This window comes from Podarcis bocagei (assembly GCF_964188305.1).
Source record: "Podarcis bocagei genome assembly, chromosome: Z".
NCBI lineage: Eukaryota > Metazoa > Chordata > Lepidosauria > Squamata > Lacertidae > Podarcis > Podarcis bocagei.
The window spans coordinates 35,792,881-35,816,995 of NC_138140.1; the positions used below are offsets into that span (position 1 = coordinate 35,792,881).

The window sequence follows — 24,115 nt, forward strand, 5'->3', positions numbered from 1 at the left end:
CATCAAAGGACATTGCTGGTGGGAAATCTGGAAAAGCCGAATGGTGCTCTGTGTGTGTGTGAGAGAGAGAGAGAGAGAGAGAGAGAGGAGAGAGAATGCTTGGGGCATCTTTGGGTATTTTACCACCACTGGAGTATGTAGGTGCATGTAGACACCTGAAAATCTATAAGAGAGCTTCCTTCCATTGACCTTGGAAGACATTATCCAATAATGAAAGTAGAAACAAAGCCAGAACAGATATTTTAATATTTGCCTCCTGTCACCGGTCATATTCTTTACATGTTAACTAAAAGTAAGCAATAGATGAAGCTAAACACAGAATAACATATCAAAATAAGGCTTAACTTGGTAGCAATCCAGCTAACGTGGAGTTAGTAGTAATAATAATAATAAATGGCTAAACCTGAGCAGCTAGGTAGCGCCAGTAATCTGAGGTCTGTATAGAACCAAGAGTAAAACAGCACCTTAAAATAACTTTTGTTGTACAATAAGCTTCCTTGCTTAGCCTTCAAGGGGAGTCACAGAAAATCTTGTTGGGCCTTTATAGACCATTTATTTATTTATTTATTTAAGGGACCCCCCCCCCCGTAGTCACACATTTGTGTAAAATGCCAACATATTGCATTAGGGAGAAGCAGCTCTTCCCCCCACCTCCTGCCCAGTGAGCAAAACAACTGGTAATGTGGATTTTCACTTTGGGGAATATGGCAACCCTAACCTAGTGGCCTTAAAAAAAAAAGTGATTTGGAGGTACTTCTCAAACTGAAATCTGACACAGTGCTATCTAGCCTTTACAGTGAGACTTGCACCTCTACAACGAGCCATGGGGGCAAATAAAATAATAGTCATACCTCGGGATGAATACACTTCAAGTTAAGCATTTTGGGGTTGCGCTCCGCGGCGACCTGGAAGTAACGGAGTGCGTTACTTCCGGGTTTCGCCGCTCACGCATGCACAGATGCTCAAAATGACGTCACGAGCGGAAGCGGCGAAACGCGACCCGCGCAGTTGCATGTTACATCCAGAGGTACCACTGTAATAATAAATCTCTCTTTTCTCATATCTCTGCTGGAAATTCAGATAAACTTTATGTAGCACCCGCACACACCTTGACAGTGACTGGATTCAACTAAAATGCATCTCCTAAGGTTGCAAGCAGACGAGCTTCCGAAAAGATAAAAAGAAGCTTCTAAATTGCACTATTACCCACCCACTCCTTTAAAAAAGCAATAGTAAAATGGGCAGCCCTGTAGGTTAAGAAATGAGAGATGCAGAGACACCTTTCCCATGATGGAGGGCTGCATATCTGATGCCCCATCTCTAAAGGGATGCATGGCTTTGATGCTATCCTGCAGAAAGACATCCCTTTTCATTTATGTTCCAATGACTGAAAACATTATGAAAGAGCTAGTTTGGCATGTCCCCACAGGAGCTAATTCCAGTTCACGTGTGTCCAGTTCACAGTTCAAACTCATCCAAAAGATCCTCAGCAACATTTCTTCAACATTTGGAATATTAGAAGCTGCTATGCTGAAGTGTAAGATATACTCAAGAAGACTGAGAAAACATCAAAGCACACACATGGTGGAATGTGAATGGCTTAATTGCCCCCCCCCCCCCCCCCGCCACCGACAATTTTAGTCTTTAAGCTCAAAGGCCCAAAGATTCTAAAGTGTAAAAGGAGATGAACTTGAAACTGAAGTTTCATTGGGAAACAAATTTACCGTAGTTTACCTGGCGGTTATGAGAACTACATTCAGGTACAGTTGAGAAATCTTGGACTAATTCGGTGAACTTTGTTAAACTGGACTAGTTCATTCCAAACTCTGGACTGTACTGCAATGAGGAACTTGTGGGAGGATTGAGCCAAAGCTATAATGTGGTTGGGCTTGCTTTGCTTCTGAAATTATATCTGAAGAGCTGTCACGTGGCACAAGCTTGTTTACTGCTGCCCCCAAAGGGCAGAACTCGAAACAGTGGATTCAAATGACAAGAAAGCGGCAGAACTTTTTGGCAACAAGAGTTGTTTGACAGTGAGACTGTGGTGGACTTTCCTTCCCTGGAGCTTTTTAAGCAGAGTTTGGATGGCCATCTGTCAGGGACTATGTAGCTGTCATACCTGCATTCCAGGAATTGGACTAGATGACTCCTTGGGTGCTTCCCAACTCTCTAATTGTATGATTCTATAATTTAGATATAGACAAGAAATTTCTTTCAAAGGACTGCCCTCGTGTGGCTGTTTAGCAGGCTGCTAGAGTGGAAAATGATTGTGTTTTCTCCTTCATGAAGCCACAGCATGGGACTCTAGCTAAGTGAGAGGCTGGGAAAACTGGAGTGGGTCTAATTAATTGTGATTGGTTTTTTACTTATTTATTTAAAAAAATACATTTATCTTTTCCTGTAAAATTTTGCAACCGGTCAGAAAAGAGTTCTGCTTTAGGGTTTGGGGCATCTAGCTGTGGCACCTTAGAGTGGCTTTGGCTGTGCTGCTCTAGCACAGTTACACCAGTCACTTTGGCAATCAGCTGGGAGAAGAGAGTTGGAACATGAATGTGTGCAGGGAAGTTACATAGGCTGTGCATCTACAAAGATGCCTTCAGACGAGACAACTTTGCAGCCTAAGCAAAAGAAGTAGTCACTGGATTGGTTCAACCTGTTGCCAGTAAACACCGTACAGGATGCTGATTGGTATGTGTGCAAGAGGTTTCTGGTGGGCGGGGTTTCTGGTGTGGGAAGAGAAGAATGTTGGCCCCCGCACAGCAAAATAAAATAAGGGAAACAGCAATTCCAAAAGTGAACCACTCCAAAGGCTCTGAAAAATCCTTCTTTTGCTGAAGCACTCAGGGAAATGTGTAAATATAATCACTCTTCATCCAAAGCAACAGTCATTTACTATCTCCTACAGGAAATAGGAAATGATCATTTTCTCTGAACACAGAAATCTGCCTTACAGCAGGCTCTGATTATCTGCCCACTCCAGGGATGGGGAGCCTGCGGCTCTCCAGATGTTGTTGGGACTCCATCTCCCATTATGCTCGCCCATGGAGGCCAGGCCACCTGGGACTAATGGAAGCTGGAGTGCAGTAACATATGGAAGGCAACAGGTTCCCTAACCTGGTCTGCTCTCACTGGATCCCCAGAATGTTGGGCAGAATCAGTGGTTTGTCTCCAACTCAATCCTACTCAGAGTAAACCCACTGAAATTAGTGGCACTACGTTAACCTAAGTTAACATGAGTAGAACTGACATCAGATACAACCCAGAGTCCTGCTATGTAATTATATATATATTAGAAAGCTGGATGTGGCAAGAACAGTTACACAGCTCCAAGGATGGTGATTATACGGTAGACCCACAATTTACGCACATTTAATTTGTGCGCATTCAGCTTTATGCAATTTTTTTTAAAAAAAATACAATGCAAAGGGGGCGGGCATCTGGGGGTGGCGTGTGTGTGTGTGGAAACCTTGGCAATCCCACCCACCATTGCACCCAATGGGTCTTGACCAGGGGTCAGCAAACTTTTTCAGCAGTGGGCTGGTCCACTGTCCCTCAGACCTTGTGGGGGGGCTGGACTATATTTTGAAAAATATAGTCCATTTAATTTAATAAATGAATGAATGAATTCCTATGCCCCACAAATAACCCAGATTTTAAATAAAAGCACACATTCTACTCATGTAAAAACACCAGGCAGGCCCGACAAATAACCCAGAGGTGCATTTTAAATAAAAGGGCACATTCTACTCATGTAAAAACACGCCTTGGTTTGCCTACCCATGGTCTTGACTATTTTAAATTTTGGCTTTATGCACTAACCCCCATGTAAGCTGCAGGTCTGCTTCACTGGAAACAAACTGGCAACAATACATTTTCAGAAGTACTTCAATAAATGGGTTTCTTAACACATTTTGAAGGCACCCCCCATCCACACACACACACACACCACACTAGCTACCCAAGTTGCTCCTTGATGTCCGACCAGCAAAGTTGGGACATTTTGTGGTGGCCTTTTGATGATGGGCATTACCAATCCCCACTGGTCTCAGGGTGACTGTCTCAGAGGTGCCTACTGAACTGCAGTAATAGCAACTAGAGCAGTGTTTCCCAAACTCCCCCCACCCCCATGAACAACTTTGAAAATTATTGTGGACACCCTAATCATTCTTCTGCCTGTTTCAGCCATTGGGTTGCATGATGCAAATGCTGTATGATTTTTAGTTGTATTTTTACAGTCATGCCATGGTCTACCTGGATGAAGCTCTTGGACAATAGTTTGGGGACCCCTGAACTAGATAGAGTGTTGGTAGCACACAAGTGCACCCCATAGGGAATTCCCTGGGTGGCGCTTGGACACTGCAGTATATCAGGAGTTATCTTTTGGGGGGCCGGGTGTGCTTACACTCGCCCCAGCATCCGCGCTACCCACCAGTTGCATGGCATGATTACACGGCAGATGACCCTCCCTCCTTGGTAACAGTAAGGGTAGGGGTAATACCCTAGGAGAGGCTCACACACCCTCTGGCAGTATCGATGGGCACGGCGGCACTGGGCACAGCAGTATCCTCTCTCGTCCCACAGGGGATGGAACTCCAGTCCGTTCTCTGACTGAAAGGGAGGGCAAAAAGGAGGGCAAACAAGGAGGGCAAAAAAAGGCAGGAAATCAATCTCATTTGTACAGAAGGAAGAAAGGGCAGACATATCTGGGAAGGGGCCATCGTTAGTGATGGGCAAGTCTCTTAAATTCCGTGCCTCATTTCTCCAATCTTAAATTCAGTTTTATCGCATTTCCACATCTGTTTGCAATTTTTTTTTAAAGGCCAAATGAAAACCCATCCCCAATACATACCACATTTTTACTGTTATTTTTGCTAACATATGCATTTTCATGCACACTTTACCCTAGTATATACATTTTTGTAGACATTATGTGGCTGGAGATTTGAATTACAACATTTGAAGGGGTGCAGATTTCAGAGGAGGGCTGTGCTTTGGTTCAAAAAGTGCCACTATGCAGGTCTGCCTTTAAATGCAAATTGAGTTTAATTTCTCCTCCATCCCTAACCCATAGCATTTAATGCCTTTTTTCTGGTAAAGCAGAGTGCACAGAGACCTATGTTGTGTGGCTGTATATAAATTTAATAAGTCAATAGTCTAGCAACACCTGGGATAACACAGGTTCCCCATCCTTGAGTTGCTTCCTCAATGTTTCCTCCTCAAGAAGTTCAGTCCCAGAGCTCAGTGATGAAAATGGCTTGATCCCAAAGAGTTAAGTCAGGGATCACCAACAAGACCCATTGTGCTCACTAGTACTTCTTATGGCACTCTTGAATGGTCTCAGTAAACACCCCCTCAAAAATCCACAATGCACAAGGGACGGTTGGTCCTTCCTGCTCAGTTCCTGTTTGCACTGGCTCAGCCTCTCCTGTACTGAACATGTCCTCATCATTGGATACAGGGATTAGACACCCACCCTTCTTTCCATTCTGGACAGAAGAGAGCTGCAAAGAGCTTTCCTTCTGTGACCAAGCTTTTGTGGTGGCTAATATTGGTGCCTCTAAAAAAATAATGGTGATGAGATCACTGTGGTCCTGTCCCTTCCCTCTCATTTAGATGTGGCAGCCATTTAGTGTTACTTCATACCACGTGTTCCCCAGGCAACTCTACGTGGGGCTACCTTTGAAGGTGACCCGGAAACTACAACTAATCCAGAATGCAGCAGCTAGACTGGTGACTGGGAGCGGCCGCAGATACCACATAACACCGGTCTTGAAAAACCTACATTGGCTCCCAGTACGTTTCCGAGCACAATTCAAAGTGTTGGTGCTGACCTTTAAAGCCCTAAACGGCCTTGGTCCAGTATATCTGAAGGAGCGTCTCCACCCCCATCGTTCTACCCGGACACTGAGGTCCAGCACCGAGGGCCTTCTGGCAGTTCCCTCACTGCGAGAAGCCAAGTTACAGGGAACCAGGCAGAGGGCCTTCTCGGTAGTGGCGCCTTCCCTGTGGAACACCCTCCCACCAGATGTCAAAGAGAACAACAACTACCAGGCTTTTAGAAGACATCTGAAGGCAGCCCTGTTTCGGGAAGCTTTTAATGTTTGATGTATTATAGTATTTTAATATTCTTTTGGAAGCCGCCCAGAGTGGCTGGGGAAGCCCAGCCAGATGGGCGGGGTATAAATAAATTATTATTATTATTATTATTATTATTATTATTATTATTATTATTATTATTATTATTATTATTATTACTTTGTGACCGCTGCCCACAGCACTATCTTAAAATTCTAAATATGCCCATGAGCCTCAAAAGGTTGGCTGCTCCTGACTTACGTAATCATTCACAGGGAAATCCTCTTCTGTGAGCTGCCGGGCCTGACGTTTGGTACTTGGTCTTGCATCCTTAGCCAAGTGTTGCTCTTCCTTTTCCTCCTGATGTCTAGCCCAGTCTTGCTTGTCTCTCAGAATCGGATCCTCTTCCTCCTCCTCCTGATCTTCATTTTCAAAGTCAAGAAGTTCTGGCTCTAAGAGGCAGAGACAAACGAGTCACCATGAATTATTTTTCTGGTGGAAATTAAAGTGGTTTATGGCTTACCGCTGGAACCAGTTGTGTGCTAATTCATGCATAAGAGCACCTTGACAAACTATCATTGACAGATCATACAAAACTGTGCTTAAATGGCAACTTATGTGTCTGGATTTTTACTTTTTAAAAAATATATATGGCGAACCTATTTTAATGCCTGTTCCAGATCACAGAAAACCAGTGTCTGAACACCACCACTACAGGACTCTAGTATGCTGCAACCATAAGCTAGCTCTGTATTTCAGCGATGTCTCCTTTTCAAGTTGCGAAAGATTCTTCTCTCTCCCCCCCCCCCCCCGGAACACACAGAAGCTGATAAGGAAACACAGGTGAGCTTTGCACAGGGTAAAAACATGACCAACCATACTGCAGTTGACGTCAGTATGTCTGAATTCAGTTTTACTCTGGGCCAAAGAAGGGTGTCTTTATCTGCACTGGTAGGCTGCAGGTTCGTCAACATGCTACAAAGAGGAGAAGAATAAGTGGCCTTACCTCTTAATAAAGTCGGGTGGATCCAGTATACAGTCACATTTTTGCAGAGCTCAAAGATCTTGGAACCTTTCAGGAAATCTTTATTTTCAATAGGCTTCTCCCCTGGAATCCAGACTACAGACTGCTCGAAATAGGTATCTGTAATTTCCTCATCCTGCGAGAAATTTTTAAAAAATGTCTTCTTCATTTGTTAACTTAGAGGAACAATTTCATAGAGCTGTATTTCCCATACATTTCATATCCGGGGCACTATTATTTGGGACTAAAACTGGAGGCACACCTCACTCTTTACTAAAAAAACAACAATCATATTGGTGTTTTCTTGATTTGTGTCCAAGATACTGCACTGGCATCCTCTTTGCAGCTTTGCAGGTTGCTCAGATAAAGTTGCCACTCAGTGTTCCGCCTTCCACTTTGCCCAGACATAATGGACAGGAGAGGAAGCTGCCTGAATGAAATGCATATCTATATCCCACAGTGGGCAACTAGATCCCTCCAGGAAACCTTATAAATCCAGGAAACCTTATAAACCTTATACTTGGAGGCCTCATTATTCCCATCACGGCTAAAAATGTAGCCTCTCTCCTAAAAGGAGGGCTTCTTTAATACACCATTCGGAATCAAACTGGTCCCATGAAGAAGGTCCCAGATTCAGTCTTTGGAATCTCCTGAGAAGGCTAAGAAAGAACGCTGCCTGAAACCCTGGAGAGATGCTGCCAATCAGGGACAACAAAAATGAGCTAGAATCAGGGGTGGCAAGGTTTACCTCACCTGGGCTGGTGCACTCCACCAGAGAGCCCTCCATGGGCCGGATTGCATGCGCATGTGAGCGTGTGCATCAGCGATTTCTGGTGTCTGTGCAGACATGATTTCCGGCACCGTGGAAGCGAGTCCCCACGCTGCGCTGTGTCAGTTTAGTGCAGCATGTGGGGACTCACCGAGCGGGGGGCTCAGCTCAGGAGCGGCTCGGTTAAATGACCCCCGTGGGCTGCTTGTGGCCCATGGGCCTTAGGTTGCCAACCCCTGAGTGAGATGGACCAATGCTCTGACTCAGTATAAGGCAGATTCCTCTGTTTCTATGCATCTTAACTATTTTGACAAGCTGTGGAATTTGGGTTAAAATATTTCATTTAGCCCTTCAGTTCTGCCACTGGTTTAGCTGGACCAGTTTCCTCTCTGGAACTAATTCCATCTGGACTGCTTTAGTTAGGCCCCTGTTTGGCATTTAACATATGCTGTGAGTATATCTGCCTGGTCTGTGAGAAATTTAAAAGCTAATGGGATTACTCTCGGTCTGTACTTTCCATGCTGTTATAAATCTCTGGCTGTCCTGGGTCTTATTTAATTCAGGGAGTTATTCATTTTTGCATACTTCCAGCTCCTCCATGTCCACGTTGGATGTTTCAGGAATCCCTTTAATCTGGTTTCGGATGAAGCACTTTGGGTCTCCCACAAAAAAGATGCCTGTTATTCCCTAGTGGAGCAGGAAAAAAAAGTCTGGTGAAGAGAACTAAATGCATAAAGTCCTGCAGTCATTGTATGGGTATAGTTTAATTCAGGGTAAGATACACCATTTGATATTTCAACAAGGTGAGCGCTGGATTTTATTGATGGGGCCAAAAGTCTAGGCAGCATTTAAATACTGGCCATAGTATGTGGTTCTTTCCCTGCAATGAATATATAAAAAATAAAAGCAATATGAAACAAAGAATATTTTTATTGTGTGGTTTCTATTCTATGTTTTCACAGGGCAATAGCACATCCTGATGAGCACCTCCTTCCCCTGCTCCTGTCCCCCCCCCCTTTGCAAACTTTCATTGCATAATGGCTAAGATTCCTGAGCTAGAAGTCAGGAAGCCCTGGGTTCAAATCCCACTTATGCAGTAATCTCACTGATTGGTTTGTCTGACAATCAATCAGATCTAGTCTGCCTCCCTCTTGCAATACTCAACTACTTTACAGGCTTATAGTTCATGTGCAAAAGTTCAAGTTTTCCCAGTCTTGCAATGGTAAAGATGTGTCTCTAGAAAATATGTGAAGTGCTTTGGAAACTCCAAACGAGTACTCTATATAAATGCTTCGTTATTACTGCAAGTGGGACGTACAACAATGTGATATTTTAGTCTCAGCCTGGGGAGGCTGCATCCTTGTATACTGAAGGAAGGGGAATTTAACAAAAACCTCATGGCACACATCTCTACAAGCTCTTCTGGGCTTGATCAGGTCAATTCTCTCCCCCCCTCCCCAAGTTTCTCCCTCCTCCAATACCTCAACATTCTCTAGGTCCTAAAAGCTCATATGTGGTTGTCAGGCTTTTATTTTTATTAATCACACACTCTTGTATATGTACTTAATACAGAGTGATTCTCCACTACCTTATTTTTGGTTGGGACTCAATTCATGTGAGTTCACTATCAGTATACCATAGTCGTTAAATCATGGGATGTTCATTGAACTGTTTATAACAATTGGCTTTCAGTGTGCAGACCCAGTGAGTTTTTTTAGAGGTGCATGTACACTTCAGGAATAACTCCACAATATGTCCCTAATGGGCGCCGCAGAAAGTGAAAATGCCTCACTCGGTACACTGTTATGTTTGATCTACCACAATCGGGCAGAAATGACAGTACATACATTTTTGAAGTCATGTATTTCCAGAACCTCCTTGTTGCCCTTTCCAGTTTGAAAGATCTCTGTCCTGGTTAGAGGATCTATCTTCATCAATATCTTCTGCTTCTCTCCTTTGCTGAAAAATGTGTGCTCCATGTCATAGATCTGTAATGACAAAGTAGGGAGAGGGAGGAGAAATGCAGAAGGAGTAATGGCTGTGTTTCCCAAAGACCTAGGATGTCCTTTGCAAACAAGCGAGCATTTCCTGCTAGCCAGCTTGCTAGTTTGGTTCTTGAAATATCTCTGCCAATGTAACCTGTTACAAGCCCTCACTTAGTCCTCAGTGTTCAGATATTCCAGGGCAGGCAGAGATACCCTGTTTATTTTTACTTTGGATGAGAGAAAACTGGAGCCTTACGGTTAAGAGTAAAGGTACCCTTGACCGTTAGGTCCAGTCGCGGACAACTCTGGGGTTGCATGTTCATCTTGCTCTGTAGGCCGAGGGAGCCGGTGTTCGTCCGCAGACAGCTTCCGGGTCATGTGGCCAGCATGACTAAGCAGCTTCTGGCGAACCAGAGCAGCGCACAGAAACGCCATTTACCTTTCCACTGGAGCGGTACCTATTTATCTACTTGCACTGGTATGCTTTCGAACTGCTAGGTTGGCAGGAGCTGGGACCAAACAACGGGAGCTCACCCCGTCGCGGGGATTCAAACTGCTGACCTTCCAATCGGCAAGGATACCCTACTGCAAAAGAGGGCAGGGTTTCTGCACCTTTAATAGTTGTGTAGAAAAGGGAGTTTCAGCAGGACTTCTGGGTTGGCGCCATCGCCGAATGGCGGACTCCCTCCGAGCTCCAGAGGGAGTCTGCTCGGCAGGGGCTGGGTCCTACCGCGCCGGCGACGCGGGGACCCTTAAAAACCACAGGCACGGAGCCCGTGGACATGGGGACTCGGCTGGTACCGTTAGCGCCCTCCCGACTCGTGAAGGAGCCTTTTTAAAGGCTACGGATCGGGTGCCGGGGAGCGGCGTGGTGCTGTGAGTCTATCGCTTCCCCTGCCGAGCGCAGCCGCATGCCATTCGTCAGAGAGCGCTGGCTTCTTCCATTGAAAATTCGGCTATTTAACAACAACCCGTGAGTAATTGGGTAACCGGGTATAAAAGGAGAAAAAAAGGAATTTTTTTTCGGATTCGGCACGAGCGGGGGGGATCTAAAAAGGAAGTCAGTCCCCTCCCTGATTGTAAACATGCTAAAACAAGGACTGAGAAACCAAGATCGATTTAGAAGCTTATTGCTGACAAAAAATATCAATTCCACGATGGGATATTACAAGAATTGTGCTGGAGGAGAAAAGTCGAGGGTGAGAGGGAAAAGGCAACCCCCCTCTGGGAACCGGGGCGATTCGGAGAATCTGGCGGAGAGAGATGGAGAATTTGACAGCTGTCAAAGTAGCTGTCAAATCTTGAGAACATAAAGAGGACTTTGTTATAAGTATTTTGCTGGTAAATTTTGCTACAATTGGACATAAATATGGATACAAAATGTCGGGGGGAAAAAGAAACAACAACTTGACTTTTGGATTAGAGGATACAAAGTTACTGCAACCCCCCTAGAGGGGCTTTGGGACATTACAAGTGGCGTATGTGGAAAACTACTCTGGGATGGGCACAGGACTTATCTCCTGGGAAAGCAGCTGAACTGAAATATTGTTTTGTCTACAGAGGTGACAACACAATAGAATTTTTCTGTTGAAGCAAGGTAGGAACTGGACGTAAGTTTTTGTTCCTGAATAACAAACCTCTGTAGAGATACTAGATTTCGGAATAAGAATGGTTTTGCAGCTGAACAAGATAGAAACCTGAGAAAGTAAGAAATAAAATAGCAAAGGACCAACTACGCCACGGAAAGAACAATGGGAGGAGCAACTATGACCAAAGGAAATTAAAGGCCTCTATTAGACTGGATTTTTGAAGTTAAACAGCATCAAAACAAGCAAATTTAAAGAAAACCGGCAAGATGGATTGAGGAAAATGTGGCTGTGGACTTGAGACCTCCAGGCCGACAACATACAGACTGATGGACATGGGGAATCTAAACCGGGGAAGGGAGGGGGAACTCTAGAATCCAAAGGCTATGTAACCAACTTTTTGAATCTTCTTCTATCTTCTATCTTTTATCTTTCTATATAACTTTGGTATTTTGATTTAATATGTTTTGGAAAAAAAGGGGGAATTCGTGGAAGGAAACGGGGTAGATCTTGGGGGAAAAAAACTTTTCTTTTCTATTTTGTTAAAGATGAGGAGTGATGTTTAGATTGTAATTTAAATTGGCTAATAGGCACAACATATTAGGTTTAAATTGGGAATGAGAACTTGTGGAACCAACTTAGGGAAAGGGGAATACAGTCGGGAGGGGAAGGAGGGAGTCCCAGAAAGAAGGTTATGAAAATAAGGGTTTAAAATTGGTCTTTCTGTTTCTTTCTTTTCTTTATTTTTTCTGTTTTTTCTATTCTGTCATTATTGGAAATTTTAATAAATATGATTATAAAAAAGAAATAATAAAAAAGAAAAGGGAGTTTCAGCAGATGTGACTTCCTATGCAAGCTATACCTGCTGGGATTTTCTGCACAACTATTAAAGATGCTGGAACATAAGAAGGAACATAGGCCTTATACAAAGTCTTTGGTCTATCTGCCTTAATGTTGTGTACAATGATTGGCAGTGGCTGTACAAGAATTTAGGCATGGGACATCCCAGCATTGCCAGGTATGACAAGGAGATTGAATTTGGTACTGGTGCTCTGCCCTGCTTTCTTTTGCACTTGGGCATCTAGTTATATCTTTGCAACAACAGCAAAAGCAGCAACAATTCTGTTTACAAATATATGAGTAGGACACCAATGGGAGAATGGTGGATGCTTCTCCAAGGTCATAGTTCTTTTGCACTGCACCTTGGGGAAAATACCTTGAGCCCATTGGGAGCAGGAGACAATAGCAGCTTTGGGAGATGGAAGGTTTAAATGAGGGAAACTGCATGCGGTAAAAGAGCCAAGACAACTTCTAAAGCCATGCTCAAAGAGGTAACTACGAATGGGCAGAATTCTCAATTTCAGTGTCAGTTTCTCATTTTTCCAGTCTTAAATTCTGTAATCCACATTTCTGCATCAATTCGTGGATTGGAAAAAAAAATCCTCAAAAAAAATTATCAGTGTTTTCTTATTTCTTCCAATATGGCACTTTTTGGGTATGAAGATTTGACCAATGTACACATCTTTGCAAGCCGTTTTCCTCAATATAATGCACAGTTGTATGTTGATTTTTAAAAGTATGCATTTTTGTACATATCGTTTGGTTGGAGAACTACAACACCAAATTCAGCATGTTGCTGATGTCAAAGGATAATTGTGATTCAGTTTGCCTGTTGATTTGAAAAGTGCATTCAGGTGTGGACAAAGTTGAGTTTCTACCCCATCCGTACTGGCAACAACTGTTTCTCTCTCAGAAAGTGCCAAGCACTCATCTCAGACACCAACCACGCAGGTGACTTGCCCGTTCATGTGGCAGGACCGTTACCACTGTAAGCATGAAGGTTCTCTCGTGGGAAACCAAAAGTTATTTTGGACAAAACCATAGCAATATTAACCTGAGCACATTAGGAAAATGGATTTTTGCAGTATGGAAAGTTTAAGGTGAGGTCTTGGAAAGGAAGAACGTGCCAGGCATCCTCCAGGAACAAGCTGTGCTTCAGATTACTTGCAGTGGCATCTGAAGAAAATTTGGGAAAGGATCTTGAAATTCCAGTCTTTACACATGGAATGGTTTTTTTTTCTAATGACTTTGGCAGTGTCCACATCTGAAGCTATTTCTTAAAGAGAGAGAGAGAGACCTCATGCAAAGTTCTAAATCAGAGGGTAGGATTAATGATGAGAAATGTCAAAGAGATTACAAGTCTCCTAAAATTGCTATTCCTCTGTAGTTAGCAAAAATCTCATTTATTATTTGTTTGTTGGTTTGTTAAATTTGCATTTTACCTTTTCAATAAATGTCCTCTTATAATAAGGTTCAGATGTTCTGGAAAAAAAGCCCTTGTGGTACCGTTTCATCTTTTTCCTACTCTATGCCACAGGAAATTCATTTATGGTGTTAGTTTCCTCTAGAGGAGAGGAGAGGGGGGGGGGGGGGAGAGAGAGAGAGAGAGAGAGAGAGAGAGAGAGAGAGGCTCTTGTGGTGTGTTTCTGTTTACAGATGTTCAGGTTGAGCAGGTTTTACTGGAGTTGGTGGGGCATCACCACATCCATAATGGCACCTGACCTGCCTTTACCCATCTCCCAAATTTTCTTGGGTCTCATATTTCCTCAAACTGTTGCCTTCTGGCTCCCCTTGTGCTGAGCCTCCATGAAAAATCTGGTTTATTTTATCTATTTCACAAAAATTATACATCGCTTGATTGTAAAAAACAAACAAATCCTCAAGGCAGTTTACAAAAAGAATAAAAAAGTAAAATGCCCAGTCAAAAAAGTTCATAACGAATATTTAAGACATTCAAAAATCATTAAAATCAACGATAAGCTAAAAAACACACAACACAGAGTAAAACCCGCATCAACATTCTACATGTCTAGGTAGGCTTGCCTCAACAAAAATGTTTTTAGCAGGTGCTGAGAAGAGTATGGTGAAGTCTCTAATTCTCATTCTGGCAGGTGGGTGTTGTGACTCTTATTCCAGATACTTGGAATAGCTCATTGTTCGTTCTCATCAATTGATCAGGCGCCACCGAGTCTGCAAGCGAGAGCCACTTTGCATTTCAGAATGCTCTGATTCATAGCAGCTCTTTCCATTTATGATCTGTTGTTGTTCACCTTCCGCACAAATATTGGAGGGAGAACAAAGCTACAGGGTATTAGGTAGGACTCTGGGCTCAGTTGTCCTACTATACCTGCAGCCCTTTTAAGACAGTACCATCAAGTCACTTATTCCAAAATTTGCCAAGCACGCCCCTGCTGTTGTTTCAGAGCCCTCCTGCTCATTTTGCTGAGACATCTGCCCTCAAGCCCTACCTTTAAGGTGCCACTGGCATCTTAAGTAAACTTGGAGTTAAAGATCAAAGGTCTGTGCTCTGTCAGCAGGCTAAGACGATGCTATGACAAACAGGGCAATGACAAACATGGGAGCTTTTGGCCCCCAAAAGAGAGTCCAGGGTCTTTTCCATAGCTGTCAACTTACAGATTTGAAAATAAGGGACCAGCAGCCTTGAAAATAAGGGATCAGCAGCCAAAATAAGGGATGAGCAATTACTTTGATAAAATACATATTTTGTTGCGTGCAAATGGCTTTAGATACCTATTAGGTCCATAAATTACCATATAGCATATATTCAACACAAAAAACAGCAACAATTTGTTGTTGACAAAGCACAGCTGGACATATAAAGGGCCCCATTACCTTCAGTAGCTTATTTAAGGGACATCATCAATAAGGGACAGCAATGGGACATGGCGCTGGGATAAGGGACTTTCCCGCCAAATAAGGGACGCTTGACAGCTATGGTCTTTTCATGTACGCTTGCTTGTTGAAACAAGGATGGAAGTTGTTTTCTTTTCAAGATGTTTTGCTTCTTGTCTTTATTTGGGTTTGCAAAAATTGGCATTGCATTAGAAATCCAGCCCTGGTGCAAGTTTGTTTATCCTGGAAGTTGCTTCGGATGGCTGGACGAATAGTTGTTTCCTGATATCACAGGGACAGAGGGGAGTGAGAGGAGAGAGGTGCGCCGTAGTTATTTAAAACACCTCATCCCTATGTATCTGTATGCATTTTAAAAATGCTGTAGGGTGTATAATTATTGGTGACATTATGCACATGTGGGATTGCTGATTAGTGCTGCTTAATGAAAGCTGCGGGGCTAGAATGCTATTGTGCCCGCCCACAACAATTAATTACATTGCTTGAGGAGGGGGAGGGTGGCAAAGTCTTAAAATGCTGCTCTTTTGTTAAGTTCTGCCTCTGTGGAAAGAATTTGGTTGAGTTAGGTGGCATTTGTTCAGCTTGTGTTTGTTTAATATCCTTTCCCAATAAATCCCAGCCCTGTCCTTTAAAAAAAAAGGTTTTCTTGTCTGTGTCTTAGTATTCTCTCCCACTCCCCACATTTTGGCTCTAAGGTTTATTTAGCACTGTGTCTGCTAGGCCTTCTGTGTGTCTTGTGAATACATTGTACAGTCTGCTACATTATTATGATTATAGTGGTACCTCGGGTTACATATGCTTCAGGTTACAGACTCCGCTAACCCAGAAATAGTACCTCGGGTTAAGAACTTTGCTTCAGGATGAGAACAGAAATCGTGCTCCAGCGGCGCAGCAGCAGTGGGAGGCCCCATAAGCTAAAGTGGTGCTTCAGGTTAAGAACAGTTTCAGGTTAAGAACAGACCTCCAGAATGATAAGTTCTTAACCTGAGGTACCACTGTATAGCGCTTTTCTCACTGTTACTATTTTCGCTTGCTAAGCAGCCACCAACTAGCAAGCATGACTACAGCCTAGTTTCATAGCACATACTTTCATTATCTCATTATTTCTAATAATTGTTGTTTGTGGCATCATAGAACTGTAGAGTTGGAAGGGACACAAGGGTCATCTAGTCCAACCCCCTGCAATGCAGGAATCATTTGCCCAATGTGGGACTCAAACTCAGGACCCCGTGGAAACCGATAGAGGCATTTGCCGCTGACTTCAAGTGGGACATGTGTGTTGTGTGAAATGCTTGCGCACCGAGAGGCGGCAGCGAGGCAGCGCACGGCCGGGAAGAGGCGACAAAGGGACAGAGGGGGAGACAGAATGAGGGGGTTGGGGAATGAGCTTGAGGCAGAGCCTGAGGCGTGGCGTCTCAGCCTCGGACTTGAGGACCTCACCGCCCGTTCAGTCAGTCCCCGTGCGCTGAGGTAAACCCAGCATGGCGTCTCAGCCTCGGACTTGAGGACCTCACCGCCCGTTCAGTCAGTCCCCGTGTGCTGAGGTAAACCCAGCATGGCGTCTCAGCCTCAGACTTGAGGACCTCACCGCCCGTTCAGTCAGTCCCCGTGCGCTGAGGTAAACCCAGCATGGCGTCTCAGCCTCGGACTTGAGGACCTCACCGCCCGTTCAGTCAGTCCCCGTGCGCTGAGGTAAACCCAGCATGGCGTCTCAGCCTCGGACTTGAGGACCTCACCGCCCGTTCAGTCAGTCCCCGTGTGCTGAGGTAAACCCAGCATGGCGTCTCAGCCTCAGACTTGAGGACCTCACCGCCCGTTCAGTCAGTCCCCGTGCGCTGAGGTAAACCCAGCATGGCGTCTCAGCCTCGGACTTGAGGACCTCACCGCCCGTTCAGTCAGTCCCCGTGCGCTGAGGTAAACCCAGCATGGCGTCTCAGCCTCGGACTTGAGGACCTCACCGCCCGTTCAGTCAGTCCCCGTGTGCTGAGGTAAACCCAGCATGGCGTCTCAGCCTCAGACTTGAGGACCTCACCGCCCGTTCAGTCAGTCCCCGTGCGCTGAGGTAAACCCAGCATGGCGTCTCAGCCTCGGACTTGAGGACCTCACCGCCCGTTCAGTCAGTCCCCGTGTGCTGAGGTAAACCCAGCATGGCGTCTCAGCCTCAGACTTGAGGACCTCACCGCCCGTTCAGTCAGTCCCCGTGTGCTGAGGTAAACCCAGCATGGCGTCTCAGCCTCGGACTTGAGGACCTCACCGCCCGTTCAGTCAGTCCCCGTGCGCTGAGGTAAACCCAGCATGGCGTCTCAGCCTCGGACTTGAGGACCTCGCTGCCTGTTCAGTCAGTCCCTGTGCGCTGAGGTAAACCCAGCACAAAGTCCATGCTTTTGGATGGCATGCATATTTGTGGTACGACAAGGTAAAGGTTCATAAAGTGTTCAAAAACCATATTGTCAGGAAATCAATATTTACTGTCTGGACAAAATACAAAGACTTATTAGAAAATAAGACCCCCAAGATGGTTATCACCAATGGAGGCTAAGGCCCGGAAAAGACTCAATATGGAGGCCGGTTGGCCGAAATATTGGGAAATAATAGAAAAAATCGGAGACAATTGGAGGTTGCAGAGCTTGGAGAAATTAAAGAATAAGGTGCGAGATTGGTTACATTACGCTCAAATTAAAGAGGTTTTTAATTTGGACAAAAAGATAGGATTCCAGGTGGAAAAATCGAAATTAGAGACAGAATTGTTAGAACCAAAGACTAAGGTACTTTCAAGAATGTATAACTTGCTGCTTAAATGGAATACTCAGGATGAGACAGTTAAATCAGCCATGATAAAATGGGCTCAGGATATTGGGTATAACATCATGTTTGAGGACTGGGAAAGGTTATGGACCACCGGAATGAAATTCACGGCATGTAATGCCTTGAAGGAAAATATTATGAAAATGATGTATAGGTGGTACATGACCCCAGTCAAGCTCGCAAAAATATATCACCTGTCTGATAATAAATGTTGGAAATGTAAGGAGGCTGAAGGACATTCTTTCACCTCTGGTGGACTTGTCCAAGAGTGAAGGCCTTCTGGGAAATGATCTATAATGAGTTAAAAAAGGTATTTAAATATACCTTTACTAAGAAACCAGAAGCCTTCCTCTTGGGCATTGTCGGCCGGAAAGTGTTAAAGAAGGACAGAACTTTTTTTATGTATGCGACTACAGCAGCAAGAATACTTATTGCAAAGCATTGGAAGACACAAGATTTGCCCACACTGGAAGAGTGGCAGACGCAATTGATGGATTACATGGAACTGGCTGAAATGACTGGCAGAATCCGAGATTTGGGTGAAGAAACAATGGAAGAGGATTGGAAAAAGTTTAAAGACTATCTACAAAAACAGTACAAGCTGTATGAATGTTAAAAAATTGCACGATTCAGAAAAATATGGTTCCAGTAACTTGACTATGAGACATAGAAAATTAAGTGATATGTAAGAAAAGATCGAAACTTAAAGAAATATTATGTTTAATCTAAGTTACAATTAATTGACAAAAATCACTTTAAGTCTAGAAATATAACATTTGAGAAGTATAAAATACGGAATGAAACAAGGTAATAATTTGCTGGTATTTTTATTATAGAGAACGCAGGGTAAGGGAGATGTGAGGAACTCCAGTTAGTTATATAAAAAATGTTATGAACAGTTGTGTTTTTCTTTTTTCTTCTTTTATATTGTTTGTTGGTGTAATTGTATTTGTTTTTCTGTTTGTTATTTCTTTGGTGAAGGGATTTTGTGTGTTTGATATGTGATTTTCTATTTTATGTTTGAAAACCTAATAAAATATTTTAAAAATAAAATAAAATAAACCCAGCACAAAGTCCAGTCTCAGACTTTGCGCTGGGTTCTGAAATGGCTGTGCAGGCCAGATTTAGGATCCTGGTGGGCTGGATCTTGCCGCAGACTGTAGTTTGAGGACCCCTGCCTTAAAGTATTACCTTTCTTTCTTTTGAAAAAATACAACACATGGGGCTACCCCTCCAAAAAATGGCAGTGTTAGCTCCCTCTACAGGGGTATATCCTCCAACATTTCTCCAATGAAAATAGGGACATCCTAAGGAAACGCAGGACCTTCTGGGTTCAAATCAGAAACTGGAATGGCTTCTCTAAATCAGGGACATCCCTGGAAAATAGAGACATTTGGAGGGTCTGGTGGGGGAGCCATGTCCCCAGATTTCATCCCCTGATGTCAAAAGGCAAGGAAGTTATGGCAGTTCTGGATTTGTGATGGAAACTAATGGGATTTCCGGAGATCTGTATTTTCTGGATTACAGTTCGGATTCAGGGCACGTTGGATTGGGTCCAGATCAGTCCGGAATGAATCAAGACCAATCTTGAGTTTAAAATCGGGGCCACGATTTGAATTGGGGTGGGGCATGCACAGCCCGACTTTTTGCTATGTAAGAGGTTAATTTGATGGGGCCCTGCTGTCCTTGCCTCCTCTCTCCGCGTGGCAATAAAGGCTGGTTTGTGTGAGGTTTCATGTGAATGAAAGGGGGGGGGGATCATATAGCCTGGAATGTGTGATTGCAGGAGATACTTTATTCAGGTCTAGAGTTCCAAATGCCCCTAGCCTGGGCTGCAAGCCCATTACCTTGATGGAATAAAAAGATTGTAGGCAAAATTTGAGAATGTTTATGCAGGCTTGTTTATGCAAGCTTATTACCCTGTTTCTGGATCCTGAAAGATCTTCCAGGATTAATCAGAAGCAGAAGACGACCCCCCCCCCCAAAAAAAAACAGCCTCTCTCTGTCAATTTGCAGCAGACCCTAATAACTGGGCTCTCAGCTGAGCTCTAATATGTATCTGCTGCGTGGCAAAAGACTTTGGGGCTTTGATGTGTCTGGAATGAAAATGTCTTCTGCAGACCTAGCTTCTGAATAGCAGCTATTTATTGGAAGCAGATGTCGGACAATGAAGAAAGCAGCGGGCGGGCTGGCAGAAGCCTCCATTAAGAGCATTGTCAGAGTTGGGCTGCTTGCGAGATTGTGGCTAGCAAAGAAACTTCACTTGCCATCTCCTTAAGTATTTAAAAGTAAAGGCAGGGTGTTATTGCAGACAACTCCCAATTAACACAAAGGTTATGTTCCAAGGCACCATTGAAAAAGATGTGGTGGAACAGGGGCTTGCTCCATCCACTCCATGCATCAACCTGGTACAGTGGATGCTCGGGTTGCGAACATGATCCATGCGGGAGGCACGTTCGCAACCTGCAACGTTCGCAACCTGCAGCGCCGCGTCTGCGCATGTGCAGGTTGTGATTTGGCACTTCTGCGCATGTGCAACTGCCGAAACCCAGAAGTAACCCATTCTGGTATTTCCGGGTTCTGGCACGTCCGTAACCTGAAAAAACGCAACCTGAAGCGTCTGTAACCCGAGGTATGGCTGTATTGCAGTACTTCCAGAAAAGGCCTGCAAACACCTTGCCACACCCCTTTTTGTGACATTTGCGGGTCATTTCTGGGTTTGGCGCGATGCACGTGTGAGGTCAGACATGTATTGGACATGCCTAAAATGGTTGCTGCCAGTATACTAAAACAAAGGAATGCTACTTAAAGACCATTCTGGGATGCATCTGAGTGCGGGACCTGAGGATGACACTGTAAGTAACCAAACAGTTACACTTGGCTTATTGCAGTCAACTCTCTACAGTGGTACCTCGGGTTAAGTGCTTAATTCGTTCCAGAGGTCCGTTCTTAACCTGAAACTGTTCTTAACCTGAAGCATCACTTTAGCTAATGGGGCCTCCTGCTGCACAATTTCTGTTCTCATCCTGAAGCAAAGTTCTTAACCCGAGGTAATATTTCTGGGTTAGCGGAGTCTGTAACCTGAAGTGTATGTAACCCGAGGTACCACTGTATTTGCAAGCCCAGTGAAGATAGGAAGTTGCTTTATGTCGAATTAGACAGCTGTCCAGCTCAGTACTGTCAACATTGGTCATATCTGCACCCTACATTTAAAGCACACGGCTTCTCACTAAGAATCCTGTCATTTGCTAAGGCTGCTGGGACTTGTAGTTCTGCAAGGTATAAACCACAGTTCCCAGGATTATTTTGGGAAAAGCCACGTGCTTTCCATATATATGGTGTGGATGTGACTACTGACTCGCAGTTGGTCTCCAGGGTTTCAGGAAGAGGGTTAGAATCATAGAATCATAGAATCATAGAGTTGGAAGAGACCACAAGGGCCATCGAGTCCAACCCCCTGCCAAGCAGGAAACACCATCAGAGCACTCCTGACATATGGTTGTCAAGCCTCTGCTTAAAGAAGGAGACTCCACCACACTCCTTGGCAGCAAATTCCACTGTCGAACAGCTCTTACTGTCAGGAAGATGGCCTGGAGATGGCAGTGTAGGAGTGTTCCCAAGTGGGCCAGTTCATCTTGAGCTCTGTACATGCCCTGTGACTGTGTGTGATTTGGCCTTGTGCTGAGTAATGAAACCTCTGTGTTTTTAGGATGACATGTCCATCTCAGCTTGGAGAAAGCATCGTCCCTCCAGCTGAAAGGAGAGTGGGCAGTCTGTGGGTGTGTGAAAAATAGCAGCCAGCAGTGTGAAGAAAGAGGGGTTGTATTTTGTAATGTTTGTTTTTATTTGCCAAACTAAAACACAAAATCGTAAGTTTCCAGTGTGCTGTCTTGTCCAAAGTAAACCACAGCCAGGTAGTGCTGTTCTCGTTCTTATTGCTTAAGGAAGCAGGATAGCAGTGGCTGGGAAGGTATATTTGAAGCCATAAGGGCCAGAAACTTTTTCAAAAGACAAGACAGTGCAGACTTTTAGTATCATGCTGAATTAAGTGCCTACCAGAGAACAGAAATCCATAAAATTCTAGGTGACAGTTGTCTCACCCCTTTGTCAACATACTTAAGAGACACACTGAGGCTTGTGTGACTGTGGATTCTGCATCTTAACATAATGTGGATTGCCAGGGTAAATTGAAACTGTCACTGGAGCTGTTAGGTGAATATTCCAGCCTTTGCAAAGCCTCTTTAGTACCACACTTTGACATTGTGAGCCCCACTATGTTCCTCAGAGGTCCAGAGAAATGGCAGAGAATCAACATGATTGACAAAGATGCAGTTCCTGAGGAATAATAATGTGATAGTAGGTGGTGGCCTTTTGACATGCCCAGGAGCTTGAGCGTATGTTGTCCAATTCAAAGTACTGGTATTGACCTATAAATCCTTAAACGGCTCAGGACCGCAGTACCTCAAGGACCGCCTCTTTCCATATGAACCTACCCGGACCCTGTGGCCCTTCTTCATGTGCCCCCTCCATGAGAGTTCTGGAGGGTGGCAACATGAGAACGGGCCTTTTCTGTGGTGGCTCCCCATTTTTGGAATGCTTTCCCCAGGGAGGCTCACCAAGCACCTTCATTAGATATCTTTAGGTACTTTCTCCCAGGCCTTTGGCTGGTTAGCATTCTATGTCGTTTTAAATGTGTTTTGTGGGAGTGGAGGGGGGCTTATTGGTGTGTTTTTGTTTGTATTATGTCTTTTGTGTTCTTATCTTGTATTTATATGTTGTGAACTGCCCTGTGATCTTTGGATGAAGGGCAGTCTACAAATTTTAAAAATAAATAACAGACAAAGAAAGAAATCACTCATAGCAAAATTAAATGTACTAATGGCACCACCCAAGTGTAAGAAGCTTGGGGAAACCTCAGCTTAGATTGCAGAAGGGTAATCCCTCCCACAAATGGGCAGAGTGCTAGGGCTCTGCTTGCAGCTTTCCCACAGGCATTCTGGATGGCCACTGTGAGAACAGGGGGCTGGACTAGAGGGGCCACTAGCCTAATCCAACAGGTTATTTTTAGGTTTATGCTTTTATGCCTGTTGCTTAAAGGACCCCTGACCATTAGGTCCGGTCGTGGCCGACTCTGGGGTTGCAGCGCTCATCTCACTTTATTGGCCGAGGAAGCTGGCATACAGCTTCCGGGTCATGTGGCCAGCATGACTAAGCCACTTCTGGCAAACCAGAGCTATTAAGTAGTGGGTTGACATAGCAGCCGGCACAGTGATTTCTTCAAGTAGCTCTTTTATTAAGATAAGCTGGAATAGAACTGACTGCGAACAGCTCAGCCAGCCTGTATTTATAGGCAGCCGGCTGTCAACATTGTAACCACAACAGCTCAGAGTTCTCGCCTAAACTAACTGCCGCGGACCTGAGTGAAGACTATCTACAGACCTAAGTGAAAACTATATACAATATCCCCCTGTTGGCCCAGGGTGAAACTACACTACATAACACCCCTCCCCACCGAGATAAGGCGTTAGTTACAATCGTAATGGTTTCCTTATATACAGCACTACGCGTAATGGTTCAATTAGGCACAAAAGCATATCGGTTACATTTCCCATACTTAGACCAACAGTGATACCTGTCCAACAACGTAGTCCTTTAAATGAGTTGGGCGCTTGGAAACTCTGCCAGACCGCCGGGGACTGGTAGCCAAGTCCGGAGGGCCACACAGTTCTCGCTGAGGCTGTGGTGCGACCCTAGGTGGCGTTGAAACCAACTCCCCTGGATCCGCTGCTGTGGGTGGAGCCTCCGCAAGTGGAGTGGTCTGAGTCTGTTCTGAGACGGCTTGGTTCGGCTCCACGCTGGCAGTTTGCGAGGGAGGTGTAGGTGGGGCCTCGCCATCTGTACGTGTCTCTTCTGGAGCCGCAAGCGCAGTTGGGGGCACCTCGGTAGTGTCTAAGTCGCCAACCCTGCGCCTAAGCTGGTCTATGTGCCGTCGCCACAAACGTCCGTCTTCGAGTGCCACCTGGTACGAGCGAGGTCCAGTGACTCCCACTACTGTGGCTGGCACCCAAGGAATGTCCCCCACATAGTTCCGGGCAAAGACCTGGTTTCCTGGGACAAATGACCGTGGTGCGTTGGCACAGCCTGGGGGTTCAGCCACGGC

The 24,115-nt window shown here is 44.7% G+C and overlaps 1 protein-coding gene across 2 annotated transcripts in view; it reads right to left on the reverse strand.

Moving 5' to 3' along the window:
- Window positions 1-689: 689 nt before the first annotated feature.
- Window positions 690-24,115, reverse strand: part of TNMD (tenomodulin) — a 47,804-nt gene continuing 24,378 nt past the window's right edge. For both annotated transcript variants that reach the window (XM_081179488.1, XM_081179487.1), the window contains exons 3-7: window positions 9,716-9,856; window positions 8,454-8,555; window positions 7,082-7,235; window positions 6,337-6,527; window positions 690-4,608 (exon numbers count right to left, since the gene is read on the reverse strand). In XM_081179488.1, the coding sequence (XP_081035614.1) occupies window positions 4,399-4,608; window positions 6,337-6,527; window positions 7,082-7,235; window positions 8,454-8,555; window positions 9,716-9,847 (789 nt within the window). In that variant the 5' untranslated portion in view covers window positions 9,848-9,856 and the 3' untranslated portion in view covers window positions 690-4,398. The remainder of the gene's footprint in view (window positions 4,609-6,336; window positions 6,528-7,081; window positions 7,236-8,453; window positions 8,556-9,715; window positions 9,857-24,115) is intronic.